Below are 22,517 nucleotides of genomic sequence, written 5' to 3'. Positions count from 1 at the left end.
TGTACATATTATTATTATTATTATTATTATCATTATTATTATTATTATTATATGCAGACCACTGCAGCACAGCAACAATCCATTATAGACTGAAATCTCCAACTGTGTTGGATAAGCTTCACCTACGGCACCTCAAGTTCGTTTATTTGTGTTTTGGATTTTCTTTAGTCACTATGCTAGATTAGCTTCACCTTATGGTACGTTAAGTGTGCTTATTTGTATTTTGCATATTGCATTTTGCTTTGATCACTGTGTTAGATTAGCTTCGCCCACCGTACCTCACATTTATTTGTGATTGGTAACTGTGTTAGATTAGATACACTTATGGTATCTCAAAGTTCATTTGTTTGTATTTGCATATTTCCTTGATCATAGTGTTAGATTAGGCCCATTTACCGCACTTCGAGAACATTAATGGTCTTTCTCATGTTGTCTTAAAAAATTGTGTGAACTGATTCCCCGTACATGGACGGTGGGGATTACTGAACTGACTAGATTGAGAGCTTTTGTTTGTAAACACTTTTGTGGCATCTTACAAAGTAAATGGGTTCTGCAGTTAATTGTGCCTGTTTACACACCAGTAAAGGAATTCTTTAGTATTTGGACATCTTTTGTTACATTGTTACCGTGCTTTACCCCTCCGTTTCATGTTCCAAGCCTGGCTAACACATGGTATCTGTGTGCTACATTCAGTGAGTGGCACAGTTCCCACTCAGTTATAGTTGTTTCATTTTCCATTGTTGTGTATCAGTCCAAAAATATTTGATGAAAATGGAAAAGAAAGCTAGACAGAGCATTAATCGGTGTGAAGGAAGCCTATGGGTATTTTAAGAGCTATAATATTTCATAGACTTACCAAACATTCTCCTGTAACAGGATTGCACGTAGCTGCATGTCCATTACAATTACATTTCCTGCATTCATACCCAAATTCATCATAAGGTAATGTTGACCCAATCTTAGCATATCCATACTGGCAGTTTTCACAGGATAATCCCGTGTAGCCTGGCGGGCAAAGACACCTTTCCACTTGGCGTGCCACTGCTCCATCTGCACTTGGTAAGCCAGTTTTCAGTGACACAGCTTTCAATCTGTGAAATACAGATGAACGCAACAAATGAATTTTCAGTCATCTGCATCATAATGTAATGATTGGAGTAAAAGCTTGTACCCCTCCTCGTAGGGCTTAATAGAGCAAAAAACCCTCTTCAAAATACCTTTCTGAAAGAAAGTAGTGTACCAATATTAATCCAGTTAGTGGTAAGACCTTAGTCAACACCATTGGTGTCTGTCAGTAGTGATATGCTATTGACTAGGAAACTGGTGGAATGAAGTGAATTGTAAAGTGTACTAAGTGAGATGCAACAGTTCCTATGAGAATCAGGTATCACTGCTTAAATTTTGGTTCAGGAACTATTTTCACATTTAATGTATACTTTGCTACTAATGAAAATGTCATACAAAGAAACAATCACCAATCATTTGATTGCCCTATCGAACTTATCTATGAAGGCATGCTGAAAAGTAACACCTCAGAATTTGAAGCTTTATAAATGAAATGACTGTTGTTAACAGTCTACAACTTTATTCTTCATCTCTACATATTTATTCCTCAATACAGTCACCCAGACAATGAACAGATTTATTCCAGTGTGAGACAACTTTGTTGATACCACCCCTGTAGAATGTTTGACTTTGTTGATGGAGCACAGCTTCACCTCTGCTTGCATTGATTCATTACTATAAGTGAAGTCTTCAGATGTGTTGTTTGAGTTTTAGAGACAGATGAAAATCGGATGGGGCTAACTTGGGACTGTACGGAGGATGATCAATGACAGTGAACTCAAGGCATTGGATTGTTGCAGATGTCACAGCAGTCATGTGTGGTCTGGCATTATTATGCTGAAGGAGAGGGTTCTCCATGTGAGGATGAACTCTTCAAATCCAAAACATTATTAGAGCACACTGTTTCTCACACACCAACATAGTTAACGTTACACACTGCCATGTTACATGCTACAGTTCAGAGACCTGTAGTGGCAGAGGGCTGCAAATATTTAGACGTGAAGAATAAAGTTGTAGAATGTTAATAACGTTTGTTATATTTAAAAAGTTTTAAAAGATTTCTCACAAAAAGTTTGCAGGCATTACTTTTCAGCATATGCCCTCATATATTATCATTTCATAATGTCTTGGATAACAAGGGAAAAATAGTCCAGCTGTACAGCCAAGAGCATGATGTGGTATCAAAGCTCAGTAAGAGATCACCAGCTACAACAGTGCCACACAGAGATTTTGTATGTTATCAATATTTAATGTAGCATGAAATTTGTTATGAGTTATCTCCCACTATAGTGGGTGCCATGATTTAGCAGCACACAGCACAGATAAAGTCCTACTCTGCTTGGTACTTGTCATCAGGGCTGATGGTGTGTTGCTGCTGCAGCAGAGTGTGCAAAGCATGAATTCAGTCAGTCACAGCCCCACGACAAGTCTGCAGCCAGAAGTAAGCTGTGTGGTTTCTGGCAGTGGAGGATCCACTACAGCTGGTATCTGGAATACTGGAAGCAAAAATAATTCCTCGATGGACTATACATCCATCCCTATCTAAGGTTGGGAATGATTTATACTCCGAGGCACAAGTCTGACTGGTTGCTGGTGGACATTAGACAGGAAACTGAAAATCCACAAGTATTCAAAAACTCTTTCACAATTTATCAGAATATATTGGCTCAAGGTTGCAAATTCCACATCACTCTCATGTCTGTATTAAAGAGATCTTGATTTATCCAGTATATAGACAGCCAATAGTGGTTTGTGCAATGTATATGCTTTGTTTGAAGTATGACATAAAACCATTAGCAAGAAGCATAAGAGAAGGAGCAGTGGCTTTTCTCTCACAAAGTGATTGTTTTTCTTCTAATGCACATATGGAAAGTAATATAGAAGTCATTCCCGCAGTTGTCAGTGTTCATAGATTAGCACCAATCACAACATGCCATCATGTTTAATGTACCAAAGATTCTTGTGATTTTCATAATAATTGGGGTTCAAAGCAGAACTCACTGAAGACAATTCTACTCCAGTCAGTGAGATTCCAGGCCTAAAACATGTCTCACACCACTCTGGACTGTGGTGGGATACCAACCTGACTGATACCCACAATATAGCCCTACAACTAGAAGTGATGATCTGGGGTGTCATTTCTTTTCACCGCAAGATGACTTTGCTGTCATCTGCAGCATCCTTACAGCACAGTGGCATGTCAATGATATTCTACGCTCCATTTTGTTGCACTTTGTTGCAAGCCATCCTGGACTTACATTTCAGCAAGATAAAACCCGCCTGCACATAGCGAGAGTTTGCTTGTCATCAAGCTTGCCAAACTCTACCTTGGCCAGCAAGGTTGTCAGATCTCTCCCCAGTTGAGAACATTTGAAGCACTATGGGCAGGGCCTTCTAACCAACTCAGGATTTTGATTATCTAACATCCAATTGGATGGAATTGCATACTCTATGCCTCAGGAGGACATCCAACAACTCTGTCAATCAATGCTAAGCTGAATAACTGCATATGAACCAGAGGTGAATAAACATGTTAATGACTGCTCAGTTTGTGAAGCTCTTTCTCTTGAATAAATGGTCCAATTTTTCTGAAATTGTTATAATTTCTTTGACTGTGCATGAGCATCATATCTACCAATTTGCCTGCAGCTAATTATGAATATTCTGTAACTGGAAGCTTTTGTGTTATTTTTCTGTATCACTGGTTCTTATGATATGCTTTTCACATATTTATTGAGCCAAAGGTATGACTGATGCCTCTGTCTGTATATTAAGTAATCAATTTTCGAATATTTTTAAAGGAACGATTAAAAATAATGGCATATTGTATAATGCAAGTATCGAGTAAATGGTTCGCATCCAAACAAGAACTGGAACATGGTAACACTGCTCATGTACATACACACGGCAATAGTGTACTAGTGCTACAGCCCGGTTGGGCTGAGAGATTGTTTTGGCTGACTGTAGTGAGATATATGAAGAACATGGGACAGGAAGTGAGAGGCAATATGAAACTAAGGCCAAAGGCTAGGTCAGAAAGAAACTGCAGGGATAACTCCTGTTGTGTTCTTACCTTCAACCCTTCCCTTGAAAATGCTGTGGAATCTGAAAGAACTGTTTATTGTTTTATGAGGTCATTTCAGGTGCTGTCAACAACAGGACAAATGGGAACCAATGATTGACTACTTTGAGCAATAGTAAAAGGTCACTTTTAACTTTCATATTTGGATTTTACTTTCCTGGTGCACATAGTGATTCATAAGTAGCTAATATTTTTCCTGTCATAATTGCTACACAACACTTTCAAATGAGCCTTACTAAAGATTGAACATGTGACGTCGACTCACGGAGTTCCCTGTAAGCCATTTGTAATCCTGTCACAGCGTTTATGCAATGGAAATGTGTGCTGGTTGGTCTATTAATTTGGTTAGCACTATGGACTTAGTTTATAGGTGTTTACTCTTCAGACTCTGTTACTAACTGGCTGGACTCTGACACTGTAAAAACTGGACTTCGGTTGGATTGCTTACTTATAGATAGCTTATATTGCTCCAACGAGCATTATGTCAATTTGTTACATAAACTGGGATGAGGCTTTGTTAATTTTGAGTGTAGATTGTCTTTATGTGTTTGGGATCTGTGGCACATGCAAATCCAACTTTGAACATTTTCTGATTAGGTGAGAGTGTGGCTCTTCAACCATGGAGCAATTAAACTACTACTACTTTTAATGCAAACAATGTAGAACTATGAAACTTCCTGGCAGATTAAAACTGTGTGCCCAACCGAGACTCGAACTCGGGACCTTTGCCTTTCGCAGGCAAGTGCTCTACCATCTGAGCTACCGAAGCACGACTCACGCACGGTACTCACAGCTTCACTTCTGCCAGTATCTCGTCTCCTACCTTCCAAACTTTACAGAAGCTCTTCTGCGAAACTTGCAGAACTAGCACTCCTGAAAGAAAGGATATAGCGGAGACATGGCTTAGCCACAGCCTGGGGGATGTTTCCAGAATGAGATTTTCACTCTGCAGCGGAGTGTGCGCTGATATGAAACTTCCTGGCAGATTAGAACTGTGTGCCCAACCGAGACTCGAACTCGGGACCTTTGCCTTTCGCGGGCAAGTGCTCTACCAACTGAGCTACCGAAGCACGACTCACGCCCGGTACTCACAGCTTTACTTCTGCCAGTATCTCGTCTCCTACCTTCCAAACTTTACAGAAGTTCTCCTGCGAACCTTGCAGAACTAGCACTCCTGAAAGAAAGGAGAGCACTTGCCCGCGAAAGGCAAAGGTCCCGAGTTCGAGTCTCGGTCGGGCACACAGTTTTAATCTGCCAGGAAGTTTCATATCAGTGCACACTCCGCTGCAGAGTGAAAATCTCATTCTAATGTAGAACTATGAAGAACTACCAGCAGTAACTTTACAGGGAGAGCAAGCATTAGTGAGTGGGGCAGGTATGTCTTCTGTACCACTCATTTTTACAACTTTTTCATCCCCTAATGAACAAAGTGAAGAGCAGAGCACTTATTGCCACTGATTGCAGTTACACATTGTGGCTTGCCAAGTTTGTGACGAATCTGATAGAACTTGAGTTACCTAGCATATTTTCTTTATTAGAAGAACATTTTTTGATGAAGAGACATACAGACCTTTATGACTTAAGTAGGAGTTGCAATTTTGAATGTCTGTGCATGGAGAACTACACTTACTCTCTGATCTGGGATGTTAGTGTGGATTTTGACCTCAAATCAGAATGGAGGAACTATGCATTGAGGAAACTGGACCCTATTCTGATGAAAGTAGTGCAAATAGTTCAAGCCTGTGAAACTTCCCACACAGCCCAGAGTTTATTAATGATGGAAGAAGATGTGGCAGTCAGTACTCGGACAAGGGCTATGTGGGATGTCATGCCATCTGTGGTGCGGCCCTCACCTTCTCCATGGCCCAGATGCTGCTATCAACAACCACACCAATGGCGATGGACCACATTAATGGCAGTACCATTGCCTAGTTGTAAAGAATTGATTCTTTCACCATGCCCACAACACATGCTTCCTTTGGTGTGTAACACGTCAAGGGTTTGGTAAAAAAGGAATGCTTGTAAGAGATAAGTTTCAGCAGCTCTCCTGCAAACATGCCCCAATCTGTGGAGATGAAACAAGTTTAGGTTCACCATCCTTAAAGGTAGCCAAGCCAGACCTTTGGGCCTGTAATGTCATCAGGTATCCTTGCTTGGAAACTTTCAGTTTTACACACTTAAAACACCCAAGTCACTCATCCAGGAAATTTTCGTGTGGTAACTGATCTCAAAGTGGACAGTGTCTTTAAGGCAGACTCTTTCCACACATTGGGGTTTATGGTTGATGAAGCATTATGTGGCATGCGATCCAAAGGACCTTGCACCATGCACCATCACTCTTTGTGATAAATATGCTCAAAACTTCTCATCTGGGTTAGGCAATGCAACTGACTTTGAATATCAAGCCACTTGTAAGGTGGCACCTAACCCACTCCTCTTCAAAACTTGCACAGTGCCACTGGCTCTAAAGGACGCCCTCAGAACAGAAACAGACAGACTTACTCGTGAAGATGTCTTTGCCCATTCAGTTATTCTCTATGGTCAATGGGCCACCGCACTGGTAACAGTACAGAAACCCTGTAGAACTATGACAATACAGTCACTTTAAAGTCATGATAAATGCACAAACTGAAGTGTGAGCTTACCTCCTACTAACCTCAGATGACCTTGCAAAAAGAGGCCACAGTAAGTTATTCGCAGATGTGTATTTTCAAATTCCCTCAGATGCAGCATCACAAGCTTACTGAATGCTTAGTATAACATACAGCCTTACCATGATGATATCTTGGTTACAGTAAGACTCCAGAGGGATACATTCACAACTTCAAACTCTTGTTCCAGAGACAGACAGCAACTGGACTCAAATGGAATCTGCAAGTATGCTTTAATGCAGTGTCCTTGATGTATTTGGGGTTCAAACTCTGCACCCTTGAACTTAAGCCAACAGTAGAGTATGTTGCGATTGACAACATGCAGCCACCCAGGTAAAAGCCGTACAAGTTTTCCTGGTTAAGATCAACTATTAAGACTGCTTCTTTGAAACCTAACTGAAATTGAACCAATTATGATGCCAAGTCGCACGTTTTGAATGTTGACCTTGCTGCGAACAAGCTTCCTAGGCTTGCAAAGAATGCCTTCAGTGGGCACTGTGCTTGACAACATGTATCCCTCACCTGCCACTGTTAGTAGCATCCAATGTGTGTCCACTCCCTTCCCTCCATGGTATAGGCACAGTCCTGTTCCATAAGTACCCCAATGACACTGAATGCCCTATTGCATAGGCTTCTAAGATCTTATATGCCTCCCAGAAACTCTACTCCAAAATCTAAAATTGAAAGAGCCTTCAATATCACCTATGTTGTCCAGAAATTTAAATTATTCTTTTAATGACAGAAATATCATCTTGTCAAGAACTATTAACCTTTACTCACCATCTTTGGCTCTAAGCATTGGTTACCAGACTGACCCACCCATCTTCTCAAGTGCTGCATGCTGTACTTGTTCCATTTTCATTATTCTATACAGTGTTGGCAGTGATGTTACACACTAAAGGGGGATACACTGTCCTGATTCCCCATGAGACTCAGCACAGCTTTTTACTAACACAAATTGGTGGGTTTCCATCTTGATTCAGATATGCATACGTCCATTTCAGTTTTCCCCTTAACACCATGTAACATCATCACTGCCACTGACAAGGACCTGGTCTTACACCACTTCACTCACTTTGTACAAAACGGGTGGCTAGACACATCGGCCAGCCCTGATTTTTGCCCTTACTGGGAATGGTGAAATCAAATGTACCTAAACCAAGGGGTTCTGTTTGAGTCTCAGAAGAGGACCATTGCCATGTCCTCATTCCTTCCTCTGTTTCTAGGCATGCACTGTGCCTCTTGCACATTGCCCACTGGTGCATGTCCCAAATGAGAAGTTTGACATGATGGCACTTGTTATGGCCTAACACTGGCTTCGTCATAACGGACCTAATCCTCCAATATTCCACCTGTAAGACACATCAAACTGCACTTCCCAGCAGTTCTCTCTGTGGCCTGACACTGTGGAGTCACGGGAGCATATCCACCTTGATTTCGCAGGACTGTTTTTGGGCTTCATGTGACTGGTTGTGAATGATTCTTCTCCTCACTTCCTTTTGTGTTCCAAATGTCCAAGGTCCGTTGTGCTGCTCCTATCATGGATCTGCAAAAGATCTTTGCCCTCAAAGGCACACTACACACTTTGGTTTCCTATAACGGAATGGCGTTCATATCCTGTGACTTCAAACAGTTTTGTGTCCACAAGAGTGGGCAACTTCATACCGTGTCCTTTCACCTGGCCTGCAACATTCATGTGGAATGTTTTGCCTGGACTGTCAGGACCCAGATCTGCAACAAAATGATGCCTAACACTGCACCCAATTCCCTCTGCAGTTGTCTGGTAACTTACTGGTCCACCATGATCAAAGGATGCAGCCTGGAGGAGTGGCTTCAGGGCCACCATCATCGCACCCACTTGGACACACTGCACCCATTGGTGGCTTGTGTCATTGCCAAGACCTCTTCCTTCCATTGGTGCCCTGTGTGGGCCTGTGAATTAAGATCCCACTCAACCTGTATCCATGCGATGATCTTTGCCCACCACGGGCCCATAATATATATGGTGGCTTTTGCCTACAAACTTTTGTGATGCCATCAAAGTCAACCTTGTCTTTGCTTTGTCAGCAGCCACCTGTTTCTCCACACCTGGTAGACACTGCAGTTCTGTGGTGGCTCACACAACTTCTACCAGGATGCATCTTGCCCCCAGACTTACACATGGATGTGTATCCATTGTCTTATTCCAGTGGCAGTTCCACCGGATCACACACCACCTGCTCCTTCTCACCTGGTGGTCATGGCGTGGTTGGAGGAGGGAGCGTGATTGGGGGGGGGGGGGGGGGGATTTGTAGTGGTGGTACCTGATATCACTATGGAAACTGAGTAGTTAACACAACATTACTGTTGACTGCTGTGGTACTTGTCACCAGGAGCATTCTCTGATGAGGCCATGCCTACCAGAATCCAACATATAAGTCAGTCCAGGGCTGTTCTGAGCCACTTGTAATTCTGTCCCAGTGTTGATGCAGTGTAAGTGCACACTGGCTGGCCTGTTGATTTGGTTTTCTCTATGGGCTTGGTTTATGGGTGTTTACTATTCAGACTCTTTCAGTCACTGGCTGTACACTGGAACTATGCTAACAGGACTTTGATTGGATTGCTTGCTTAAAGATAGCTCTGCTCTGGTGGAGCATTCTATAACATATCTCAAATTGTTGAATAAACCGGGGTGAGTCTACATTAGTTCTTAGTGCAGTTTGCTTTTACAAAAGTACCATCTGTGGCAAAGATTTAAGACATTTCAATTATATTTCTTTGTTTACAAAACACATCGCTAAAAATTTGTAAAGCTATTAACTATTTTGTTAGAAAGAAGTTAATTTTATTTACATACTTTTTCCATGTGATGATAAAATTTGAGAAAACTGAGAAAAGGTGTAACAGATTACAAAAATATTTAAAATTCCTGGAAGGTTATCTAAAACTGTAGTGCCATATAAAACTTCAGGGGAAGAGGTATCATCAAAAAATTAAGAAATTTTTATACCTTCCTTTCTGTTGATCTGTGTTATATTTTGCTCTCAGCATTAAATGCTTGAGATCTGAAAGAACACTCATAAACTGATATCGAGTGACATCAGCCCCTTGATATTCTGTAGGGGCTGTGTGAGCTTTAATATCTTTCAGTTCCTCTGGGATAAGGTACCATCCGTTTTCATGTAATGGAATGCTAATTGTTACATTTGTTTCATAGAATTCTTCATATCCGTAACCAATCTTCAAACCATTGTTTCCCTGTAACAAAGTAATACCACTGTGATAATCAAAGAACTAGAACTGGGTGATAAGTATAACACACATGCAAATTGTGAATGGCATAAAGATTCATCAAATGTATCGAATACATTTGTCAAACCCCTCTGTATAAGGGCTGCTGCCTTTCTGATAAATGATGTCATCATGGTACTCAGTAGTTCTTTTGAGATGAAACACAGACCTTTCAACTACTTCTTTAATATGTGAAACAATATGAAAGTCACTTGGTGCCAAATTCAGACTATATATAGGGTGCTCCATCTCACATTTGTGTACAGAGGAAATTGATGAGTTAGTGCAGCTGTAGGTTGTAGAGGTTTGCCACACAGCAGAACATGAGATTAGAGCATCCCTCTTTGGTCTGGATATCACTTGCCTTCTCAGTCTCCCCCATAATGTGCAGCCGCATTGAGTGTTCAAATGAGGGGCTGCAGGGCATTGTAGTGACTTGGCCCAACAAAGAGGAGGCAGATTTCTTTTCAGGGAAGGTAGTACATACCATTATGACATGAATCTCAATTGCCCTGGTGATGGTATTGACAAATAGATGAGGAACACCTTATAGTGTGTGTATACAAACCCTTTCTGAAATTTACATTTATTTTAATTTCTGGTCACTGTCAGAGACAGAAAACCACAAATATTCTCTCACATGAGAAATTTTCATTATAGCAAGATACTAGCCATGTCAAACGCTGATCCTGTTAACAGATGCTTACACAGTACACTGTAATATCTGGATTAATAGTTATCCACTGTCAGGCTTTGGTTTGGTATTCACTGATTTGAAGCTTTTACTGGCTTTTTAGGAAGTCTGTGTAATATATTGCAAATCCATAGTGTATGACTGGTTTTGTGTTGTGCAGGTTACTTTCAGTCATTTAATGAGAAACACACAAACTTACCAAGTCTGGATTTACAATGTAAATGGATGTATACGAAAGATCTACTCACTGAGTGGTGGCAGGAAAACACACACACAAAAACGTTTAACTTGTACAAGCTTTTGGAGCCAGTGGTTCCTTCTTCTAGCAGAAGAGTTGAAGGGGAACGAAAAGGGGTGAAGGAAAAGGACTGGAAAAAATTAGGGAAAGGTGTACAGTTCATAAGTCGCCCAGAACCCCAGGTCAGGGAGACATACCCGACAGGATGAGAAGGAAAGACTCTATTCTAGCTAAATGAACTCAAGATGTCCTTAACAGGACGAAATCAACAGAGTTAAAGGTACAGGGAATGTTAAAGGGCCATAACTATTTTCTAGGCATTTTGGTATAAGGAACATATGGTGTATGGTGCCTCATTACAGAATAATTACATTTTGTTTGATTCCTTATCTCTTGAAACAGTACTGCATTGAACATATCTGAAAAACAGTGCAAATCAATGGTATGTGGTGTGGCACTTGTTTGGGAATTAACTTGTTCCATTCACTCACAGTACTTGCTGTTGGCTACAATGAGGCCTACTTTACTCTTAGTTCTCAAGCTTGCATTCAGTACTGCTCGGTCCTGTTTTGGATTTGTTTTTCTGGCAGTGTTAGTTGTCCATTAACAGTGATCTGTGGCAATTTGAATGGGTTTACTGATAAAAAAACAACTGATATGCATCTAGTATATGGGTTCACTGAATGCAGTGGCACAGGGGTGCAACAATGCTATGCTCAGCTGTTCCCACAGTGACAGCAACCACATCACAGTAGGTTTGCATGCGAACATACGTGCCCCCGAATAATCGGATCCTTTTGTTTTACTACGTTTTTGGTGATTTTGTATTATGAGCCACTGGAGAAAACATGTCTCTTATATCCAAACAGTCAAAAAATATGCCTTACCAACTGCCTCAATTTTGTCAGTGGATTTAAGTTGTCTATGAACATAAGTGCAATGTGTTACACATAAAGAGATGTAGAGACCTATTACTATTCGATTAGAATGTTGGTGACAAACCACTGGAAACAGTAATAACCTCAGATATGTATGAGTACCTGCTGGAATGATTGAAAGTGCAATGACCGCATAAAAAAATTATGCAAAAAGTAGATGCTGAGAGTCAGTGGAAGAATATTAAGGAAATATAATTCATCCATGCAAGAGGAGATTACAAAATACTTGTTTTATTGATTATCGAGTTTTGTTCATTAGTCTGAAACACTTACCAGATTGAATTGGTGGACGAGATAAAGGAGATCCAATGAAGAGAGGTGTGGTTAATCAGTGGATTATTAAGTTATTGTGGTGGACGCTACAAGAGAGGTGTTCTGCAACATAGAGAGGTTTGCTGCTGAAATTCTGAGAGCACGCATTCCAAAAAGAGTTTAATAGCTTGTTGCTTCCTCTCAGATTTTTCTCACAGAAAGACCAAAGTGTAAAAATCAGAGCAGGCAAATTAGAGCATATATAGAGATTTGTCAACAATCATTCTCTTCATGCACAATTTGTGAATGACAAAAGAGGGAAGGGAACAACAGTGTTATATTAAATGTATCCTCTGCCACACACTGTAAGCTGGCTTTAAGACTATAAATGTAGATGTAGATGTAGATGTAAATGTAGACCTCCCCTTGGGAATGGGCAGTCAGTTATACATGCAGTTTACAATCTCTTAGAGTCCATGCCCCTTTTAAATTTTCATTGTATTCTGATGCAAAAATAATCTGGAAATATTAATGGGACATCAGTGCTTCAGTTTGATTAGTTTCTTGCGCAATGTGACGTGCTGGTTGTGATAATGCTCACGTGGAAAAAATATTTAATTTAAATGACCTTCTGATGTTGCGTTATGTGAAGAAATTTAGAGTCTCTGACATCTATCCCAGAGTGGCTGGGGAAACTGTCATACTGTGAATGTCCTGACGATGGGCATTAAGTGCTATTTACTGTTTATAAACCAACATCTTGAGGGAACTAAGAGGCAGCCTCCTCTGAGCTACTCTGTTTGTTTCAACACTTCTCTCTGTGTCTTAAATTCCCTCCTTTTAAATTCAGGGATGTGGTTGAATGCAATTGAATCAGATAGTTCGTTGCATGGCTACTTCACTGTTGCAATCTGTATAGTGATCCCTCGGTTTGATGCTGGTTGGCTGATGGTTGTCTCAGTCAGCTCAGGTATTCCGTTCTAGGAAAAATGTTTTTGACTGTCGGTAATTTCATAATTACACCTAGTAACTTATGCTGGAAGTTGCTGCATCATTAACTGCAAAAAGGAAACTATGTAAGTCATGGATCACAGCTCAGTTCAGCTAGATGTTTTATTAATAACAACATTGACCAGGTGTTCTGTGTCTCATTTATGGATTGTGCATTCATGAACCCAACACATAAGGCACTACTATGCGCTCATTAATTCATTGAGTTCTGAAAATTTCCATCGTGAAGGAGAACACTCAGGATTTTGAAACAAGCCCCTTCTTGATGACAAAAACAAGCTTTTCTAAATTGTGCTGTTAATTAACTACCATTCAACTTCTGTAAATATTTTACCACTCCGGCACTGAAATTTCACTTCATTCTATGATAATGTGGAAATGTTTATATGGAAACTTCTCATAGTTCATTTAATACTAAGATTATAAAATTTAAATATCTCAGGTAGACAGCTAAATCGGCCTTCTCTGAGCATGCAGCTGTATGGTATTAATAAACTTAGTAAAATTGCTTGACAAATTACCTTATTCATTTCTAATAGCTTCAACATAAAGAAGAAAGGACAAGAATGGATGGAGCATTAATTTCTTCTTTGTACTGGATCTCATTGTCATGTTACCAGTAGAAATCAAAGTAGTAATGGTCTGATTAAGATCCTGGGCTGCATAACAGGCCCAGCCAAGGACTTGATTGCAGTTCAGAGACAGTATAAGTGAAGGACCTTAATTCCTTGAAAATATTGGCCTTTCATGCTTGTGAAACTTTGTGAAACCAACAAAGCAACATTAACTGAAGAACCAAAAGATGAAAATAAGCAACATGATATCACACTCAGAGAAAAGTTAAACTACTATCACATGTTATAAGATCACTAATATGTTCCTCTTCAGTGTTGAACAGTTACTGCTTTAATGCCAAGGTAGAAAATTAAGCTGTACTGACATTACACAAGTGTTCAAATCAATCAATGCTTCTTATTGGTTGTGCATTAAGATAAACTGAGAAGGAAAGCTTACAGTGGGTGATCTGGATTGGAGTAGAAAAATAATAGGGAGAGGCTAGTAAAGGGCTGGAAGAGGAGAAGAGGAGTGGAGGCAGGAGGCTTACAGTGACTGAGGGCAGAGTAGTTGTGGTGTTGAAGTATACAGGGTAATTCACGAAGATAAGCAAATATTTTAATATGTTATTCTACAAGTGAAACAGGTCTGCAAATGTTTAGTTACAGAGTTATGGCTAATAAAAGCTTTCGGCTGAAATTTAGCAACTTCGCTAATATGAAGCCATCGCAAAACTGTACAAGGTTAAAGTAAAGCATGATTTCCATTTATTTTGTTGTTATTGATCTGGTGAATCTAATAAAATATGTCCCAGGCATGTATCTGCAGTAGTTTTCCAGAACATCCAGAGAAGTAAAGACATAATTTTGTAAAATTTTTGATTTATTATATACTTGGCCCAATTTGTTTCTTAAATTCCAGACAATTGCACAAAGTTTTCAACACATTTTGTAGAGAATTTAATTTTGGAAAAATGATGGTAATAACATTAACTGAAATTGCATGAATATGTCAGATAATCTGCTTTTGTTAACGTCATAGCACACATGAATTAATGTTGAACTGGAAAAAACAAAGCTCAGTGCTAAGGAAGTTTTACAGTGTAAGTACAATTTCACAATACATTCACAATGTATTTTCAAAAATGTCTTCACCAAGTTCAATGCATTTAGCTGCATGTGTATAAACAGATTTTGTTGCTCGTTTCAGTTTCAGAGGGTTGCTCATAATTCTGTCTATTGCACTTATAATGCAAGTACATAATGTGGATACAAGTCTGGGACCTCTTTTATTAGATTCACCAGACCAATAACAACAAAAGAAATGGAAATCTTGCTTTACTTTAACCTCGAACAGATTTGCAATGGCTTCATGTTACCGAAGTTGCTAAACTTCGGGCAAAATCTTTTATTGGCCATAACTCTGTAATTAACATTTGTGGACCTATGTTTATATGAACTTTTTTCTTGGTTTTACTTTTAGAATAACATATTAAAATACACTCCTGGAAATGGAAAAAAGAACACATTGACACCGGTGTGTCAGACCCACCATACTTGCTCCGGACACTGCGAGAGGGCTGTACAAGCAATGATCACACGCACGGCACAGCGGACACACCAGGAACCGCGGTGTTGGCCGTCGAATGGCGCTAGCTGCGCAGCATTTGTGCACCGCCCCCATCAGTGTCAGCGAGTTTGCTGTGGCATACGGAGCTCCATCGCAGTCTTTAACACTGGTAGCATGCCGCGACAGCGTGGACGTGAACCGTATGTGCAGTTGACGCACTTTGAGCGAGGGCGTATAGTGGGCATGCAGGAGGCCGGGTGGACGTACCGCCGAATTGCTCAACACGTGGGGCGTGAGGTCTCCACAGTACATCGATGTTGTCGCCAGTGGTCGGCGGAAGGTGCACGTGCCCGTCGACCTGGGACCGGACCGCAGCGACGCACGGATGCACGCCAAGACCATAGGATCCTACGCAGTGCCGTAGGGGACCGCACCGCCACTTCCCAGCAAATTAGGGACACTGTTGCTCCTGGGGTATCGGCGAGGACCATTCGCAACCGTCTCCATGAAGCTGGGCTACGGTCCCGCACACCGTTAGGCCGTCTTCCGCTCACGCCCCAACATCGTGCAGCTCACCTCCAGTGGTGTAGCGACAGGCGTGAATGGAGGGATGAATGGAGACGTGTCGTCTTCAGCGATGAGAGTCGCTTCTGCCTTGGTGCCAATGATGGTCGTATGCGTGTTTGGCGCCGTGCAGGTGAGCGCCACAATCAGGACTGCATACGACCGAGGCACACAGGGCCAACACCCGGCATCATGGTGTGGGGAGCGATCTCCTACACTGGCCGTACACCACTGGTGATCGTCGAGGGGACACTGAATAGTGCACGGTACATCCAAACCGTCATCGAACCCATCGTTCTACCATTCCTAGACCGGCAAGGGAACTTGCTGTTCCAACAGGACAATGCACGTCCGCATGTATCCCGTGCCACCCAACGTGCTCTAGAAGGTGTAAGTCAACTACCCTGGCCAGCAAGATCTCCGGATCTGTCCCCCATTGAGCATGTTTGGGACTGGATGAAGCGTCGTCTCACGCGGTCTGCACGTCCAGCACGAACGCTGGTCCAACTGAGGCGCCAGGTGGAAATGGCATGGCAAGCCGTTCCACAGGACTACATCCAGCATCTCTATGATCGTCTCCATGGGAGAATAGCAGCCTGCATTGCTGCGAAAGGTGGATATACACTGTACTAGTGCCGACATTGTGCATGCTCTGTTGCCTGTGTCTATGTGCCTGTGGTTCTGTCAGTGTGATCATGTGATGTATCTGACCCCAGGAATGTGTCAATAAAGTTTCCCCTTCCTGGGACAATGAATTCACGGTGTTCTTATTTCAATTTCCAGGAGTGTATTTGCATATCTTCGTGAATCAACCTGTATATTGCAGTGACTTCTCTGCTGCACAATTCACAAAAGCTAGAATTGAGATTGGTAGTGGAGGAAAATCCAGCAAGCAAGGACTGTGAAAACTGTTGTTATCTTGTATTGCATGCTGCACAGTTGGGTGGTCTGCTTGGCCCACAACCTCAGTTGGCCAGTGGCTGTGCATTCGAATGATTAGCTTGCTCGTGGTCATAAATTTGTTAAATGCCATACAGTGATAGCTCGGAAGTTGCTCTGTAGTAGTGAAATAACCATTCGTTTTTCTGTGTGGGTGTGACCACCAGCAGACTACTCTGGATGAATGTTCACTGCATTGTCCCAGTGTCTTTCCATATATTAGATAGTACAGTAGTTTGTTGAAGACATCTGATCAGAATATAGGACCCACCTCTAGACAAGTGTAAATGGAAATTATATTTAAATCTTTTGTTGAAGCTGCATAAATCACACTTCAGATGAACCTGGTTTTTATTGTTAGTAAAACATACCACTAAAGTGCAAGCTCTTTGAAAAAGCCTCTTATGAACAGTGCAGTTATCTGTTTTATGCAGTAAACAAACTGCTTCGTAAGATGATTTTGTATGACAATAAGGAGTGGAAGTATGCCAAATAAGCAGAGACCGTTTTCTTCATTTGAGCATAATGAGATAGTCTTCTAAGAGCAAAACTTGCCAGTCTGAACTTCTCGATTAATTTATTGGAACACTGACTGAATTTTAGCTTGTTAACCAGCTGAACACTAAGGAAAGTGCTATATGTAGAATACCATTTTGTGTATGATAATTAAAGTTTATTTCTGACATCATCTGTTGTACTCATTTATTTGCTGTTGCATATTATCAGTGTTTGTGAGTTTAACATTGTTTTCTGTAACCAACTGTAGATCTGTTTGCCAACCAGCTGGGCTATATCTGGTATAAGTGAGTCTGGTCGCTTTATTAATAATGTTGCATCACAAACATTACTGCTTCTATACAATTCTCTAATGTGTGTGAAAGATTATTTACGAGGTTAAGAAAGAAAGCAGACACTGTGCAAAACATCATGAGAGTTGACACTTAATGTTTGTTCTCGTCTGGGTTTATTTTTATTCCAATTGTGCAGTTTGTTACTGGAACTGTCTGCATTCTGTTGTAAATGTAAGGCTCCATCCTTTCCAGAGAGAAATCAGTAGTGCCACAATGTTTTAATTCATTGAGTAGATTTTTATAGTCTAAACAATCAAGAGTGTTAGCAAGACCAGAACATGTATCACTAATGATCCACAGATTCAGATCTATAAAAAAGCAAGAAATAAATAACAAGATAAATACCATCAAAATGAGCAGTGGTCCTGCAATAGGCTGACCACTGGTGTCTCCTCTCATGACCACCCAGCTTATTTCAAAAGTTATATTGTTACCATAGCTTGTCAAAATGCTGTTGCTGTATGCCTTTGGAGCAAGCCAGTAGTACATGTCCACGCCAGATAAATCATAATTTCCAACATACAAGTTCATTGTCATTTTCTCAACTGATGGAACAACTGTTCGGCTCACCAAGAAATCACTAACTAGCCATCCAGAGAGTGATGAAACCTGTGAATAAATTGAAAAAAATGTGTCACATTATAGACAGGATGATATAACCATTCATTTGATGACTATAAACTCTCTTAGAATAGCAATAAAATGTATAATTTGAGCATAAGTGCTATATAATGATTCCATTCAGCACAAAAAATGCAATAATAGATGTCTACTGTTTCAGGGCCATAGAGAACCACATAAATAAAAAGCAAAGAGATACTTACCTAATTTGCACAAAAATTTCATGTGACTTACAGAGCTTATTATGAACTTTAACATGGACACCCATTTTTCCTCTGCCAGCTCTGGTGTTCTCCACAATTTTGTTTTGTACACTGATGAGACAAAGCATTATGGCCGCTGCCCACCATGAGTCTGAATGCCACCTGGTGGTGCAGCAAGCGTGTGATGTAAGAAAAAGATGTAAGTGAAGTAAAGATGAAAGGGGAACCTTTCTAGTGACAATACTGGCTGCAAATTGGGGAAATCCACTGACATTTAAGCAACTTTAACAAAGGGCAGATTGCTGTGGCCAGGAACATGGGAACAAGAAAGTTGGAAACAGCAAAACTGGTTGGGTGTAAAAGTGCTTTTGTCAGGAACATCTGTGGAAAATGGTTGGAGAAACCATGAGCACATGACAAGGTTTTGGACATTCAAGCCTCATCACAAAACTTGAACTTTGGAGGTGTTTTCCTCTGTAATGCAAGATAAATGCTGATCTGTGGCAGATCTGATGACTTAAGTACAATGCTGGTGCAGGCTGTAATGTAACAGCCTTAGATTTTCATATACAACCTATTGATACATACTTTTAGTGAAGGACAGAATAGCCCATAATATTTCTTGCATAGTTATATACTTATAATGGTGTCTCTGTTTTCAACTAATACTAGTATTTCAACAACATTTGAAGCAATTTAGAGTCTACAATAATATTTGAAACAATATATAGTCTACAGTAGGAAATAATTTAATCAAATTTATGACCACTTCCTGTAAAATAATGCAATCAGTTATTCAGAATATAACTACTTAACACATTGCTAGTCTTCTCAACATCTTGAAATACTGTTCTTTGTATGAAATGATGAAACTTTTATATTAGGCACTTCCATTGTAGGCATCCAAAATACACAGTTTACTTTAATGAAATTTACATATTTCAATATTAAATGTTAAAACTAATCTTTTACAAAATTATGCATAGAAAAGCTTTAGATTTTACAAGATAATTTATTTAAATTATATTATTAGTTTCTGCTTAACATGTTGCCACTTTTAAATCGATTTGATGAAAATTTTCTCCATTGTAAGTCATGCCATTATAATTACAACTACTTGGAACAGTCTGTTGCCATGTTGTGAGTGAAAATTATTAATAAATGAAGAAAATGTGAAACTGGGAAGTCAAAAATCATTTGAAAAGTATACGAGGTGTGAGCAAAAACTGTTTTCTCTTTAGGCTTTATACACCCAATTTTCAATTTTTTTTATCTAGTTGGTACACCTGATATATGTTAGCATTTTCAGCTGGTTCGAATATTTAGTTAATGTTGACAGTCGAAAAGGCTATACATGTTTCCGAGTGCTTGGCAAATATTTACTTTCGAAAAAAGGAAAAAGTGCAACACTGCATTTGAGATATTGACTAGCTTTTGACGAATCAACTACGAGAAATACAAGAGTTTAAAAGTGATGTAATCATTTTAGAGAATGTTAAGTAGACATTTTAAGACAACGACTGATGACAATGTGGAAGAATAGTTCTGGAAAATAGCCGAATTACTATCCGATAGGTTGTTGATGATGTCAACAGGATGATGTCAGAATATCTTTTGGCTTATGCAAAGCAGTTTTTTTTTTAATGTACTGGGCACATTCCAAAGTTGTTGAATTTCGACCAAAAACTATGTCGCATAGACATTGAACCATTGCGTGATTGATAGGTCATGCAACAGTCTCTCGTAGAACATCTTTACCTTAGGCGGGTGTGGTTTGCATGGTGATTGGAGGGGCAGTGACAATGAGGCTGGAAAGGTGAAACGGTTCACTCGGGGTGAGGCGCAGTGTTGGAACATGGCAGCGAGGCTAGTAGTGTGCTGGCAGTTGATGTCTGGTACAAGTTTGGCAGTTAACAGTCACAGGCACTGAGCATAACAGTGACACCAGGAAGAGGGACTCAGGTGGGTTCCTGGACTATGAACCATTATTACCTCAGTTGTGCCCAGTTGCAAACCTTTGGATGTGTGGAGCACATGCCGAGGGAAGGTGCATGTTTTGCGCTTCAGCGACAGAGTGGTCCTGGAGATGGATAGTGGACTGCCTCTGTGTGGAAGCTGTGTGTTGGCTTCACACTATCCTTGCTGGATTGTAGTACGGATATGTTTGATGAGCTTCCGATTTGGTTTATCGGATTTGAGTGAGTCAAGCATTGGCAGTAACCATAGCTATAATTGCCATGTCCTGTACCAGTACTGTGACTGTTTATTGATCCCACTTCCATCTCTAGACAGGAAAGTTGTATGTGCTACCCTATAAAACTACAGAATGTATTTCTTTATTTAGTGCTCCAATCTGAGTGTTATTTGCTGTAAGGTATCAAATTTGTGGTGGTGCACATTTATATTTTAAGTGGATTCATTTCATGAGCTACATCCTGCATATACTACTACTGGAGTGCACAATTCCATCTGTTGTCTCAATGGATGTTTATACAACCAAGTTTGACTGTGTTTTTTATTGTTTATAAGGGTGGGGCACCTTAATCATAATAATTAAGTCTCTCTCAGTGAGGACTTTACTCTATATTTTGTTACTACTGTCTTATATGTGGCTGTAATGTTATTCAAAAGGTTATGTTCTGTTCTATCTGCTGTTAGTCAGAGGTTCACTAAGCCAACTGAATGTGTTAGCTTAGCGTTTAGTACTCTGTTCCATGCCATGGTCGTTTACCCTCACCCACATGGCACAAGTTTGGAATAATTTGTAGTTGGCAGTCAAACTTCCTGCTCGGTAATTGTATTTAGATTTTGGCTGCGTTACAAGTTTAGTTGCTTTGACTCCATTAACCCATTGAAAAATTATTTACTTGTTTTTCTTGTTGCTTGTGCTGACCTGATGTCCCTCCTATCCGCATCCTCCTCTGAGGATGACACGTTGGTCGGATGGTCCCAGTAGGCCATTCATGGCCTGAAGACGGAGTGAGTGTAATTTTGACTGTCATATGGCTGTGTTCTGTCAATAGCCAGGGTCTGGCCCAATTCCTGTACTATATTCCATATTTCTCTGTTAATTAGGCTACCATTTGTGATTCTTTTGGTAGGACTATGGTGGAATGTGCCTGGTTGATAGAGCAATGCGGAACCAGGTCCACGCCTGACCAAACTGCCAGCCAGGTGCAGGTGGTCCTGCACCACTTAATCTTTCTGAGCCCACTGTGCCTTTCCAAGCAGGGGTTGTATAGCATCTCAATGAATTTGTTTGTGTCTTAATAATCGTGCACCTACTACACTCACCTTTTATTTTATTTTATTTTATTTATTTATTTATTTATTTATTTTTTTTTTTGAAATTTCTAGCTGAAGTGTTAACTGGCTAATTTGCCAATTGAGTAATTACTAGATTTATTTACTCTGGCCTAAATGTGTTTATGCATGTGTGGGTTGGCCAAATGAGTGGTTGTTAACCTTAGTCCTTGTATGCACAATTGGTCTTTGGAGTGGCCAAACACTAGAAGATTTAAGATATGTAAATTTCATGAAGATTCTCACTGACTATTTGTACCATTCAGGATGTAATATTTTACATCAATTTTGTCTGGTTATTTCTTTTGCATGCCTTGTGCACCTTCGCTATGTGATGGTACAGTAATTTTCTTATATAGTGCTTTTCTGTGGAGTATACTTCTACTTTGTATTGCAAATCTTAAAGTTTCTTTCAAGAAATAATTTTTACCTCTTTTATTGTGCAGCTACAGTTTTTATTATTGCATTTTTTTATTAATCAATGTGGTACAGTTTTTTTATTGTAAATTATTCTTTTTTTTAGTAGTCAATACAACTGGAAGAATTTTTCCAATAGGTGTTTAATAAATCTTATTTAGTGTGTTCTGTTAAAATAAAGAAAAAATTCGCAACATGAATGATGTTCAATGTCCCTTTGGCCCTGTACTTCCTACGAGGCAGTGTGACATGGGTACTTCACACTAGACATCACACAGGAATTGCTGTGTATTG

At 40.1% G+C, this 22,517-nt stretch overlaps 1 protein-coding gene across 1 annotated transcript in view; it reads right to left on the bottom strand.

Moving 5' to 3' along the window:
* LOC124615580 (laminin subunit alpha-1-like) overlaps positions 1–22,517 on the bottom strand; it is a 1,154,169-nt gene that overhangs the window by 583,150 nt on the left and 548,502 nt on the right. The window contains exons 8-10 of the mRNA XM_047143565.1: positions 18,025–18,288; positions 9,788–10,035; positions 857–1,091 (exon numbers count right to left, since the gene is read on the bottom strand). Coding sequence (XP_046999521.1) covers positions 857–1,091; positions 9,788–10,035; positions 18,025–18,288 — 747 coding nt within the window. The remainder of the gene's footprint in view (positions 1–856; positions 1,092–9,787; positions 10,036–18,024; positions 18,289–22,517) is intronic.

Source organism: Schistocerca americana, chromosome 5 (assembly GCF_021461395.2).
Source record: "Schistocerca americana isolate TAMUIC-IGC-003095 chromosome 5, iqSchAmer2.1, whole genome shotgun sequence".
NCBI classification, from domain to species: domain Eukaryota; kingdom Metazoa; phylum Arthropoda; class Insecta; order Orthoptera; family Acrididae; genus Schistocerca; species Schistocerca americana.
This window is presented reverse-complemented; position numbering and strand designations above follow the sequence as displayed.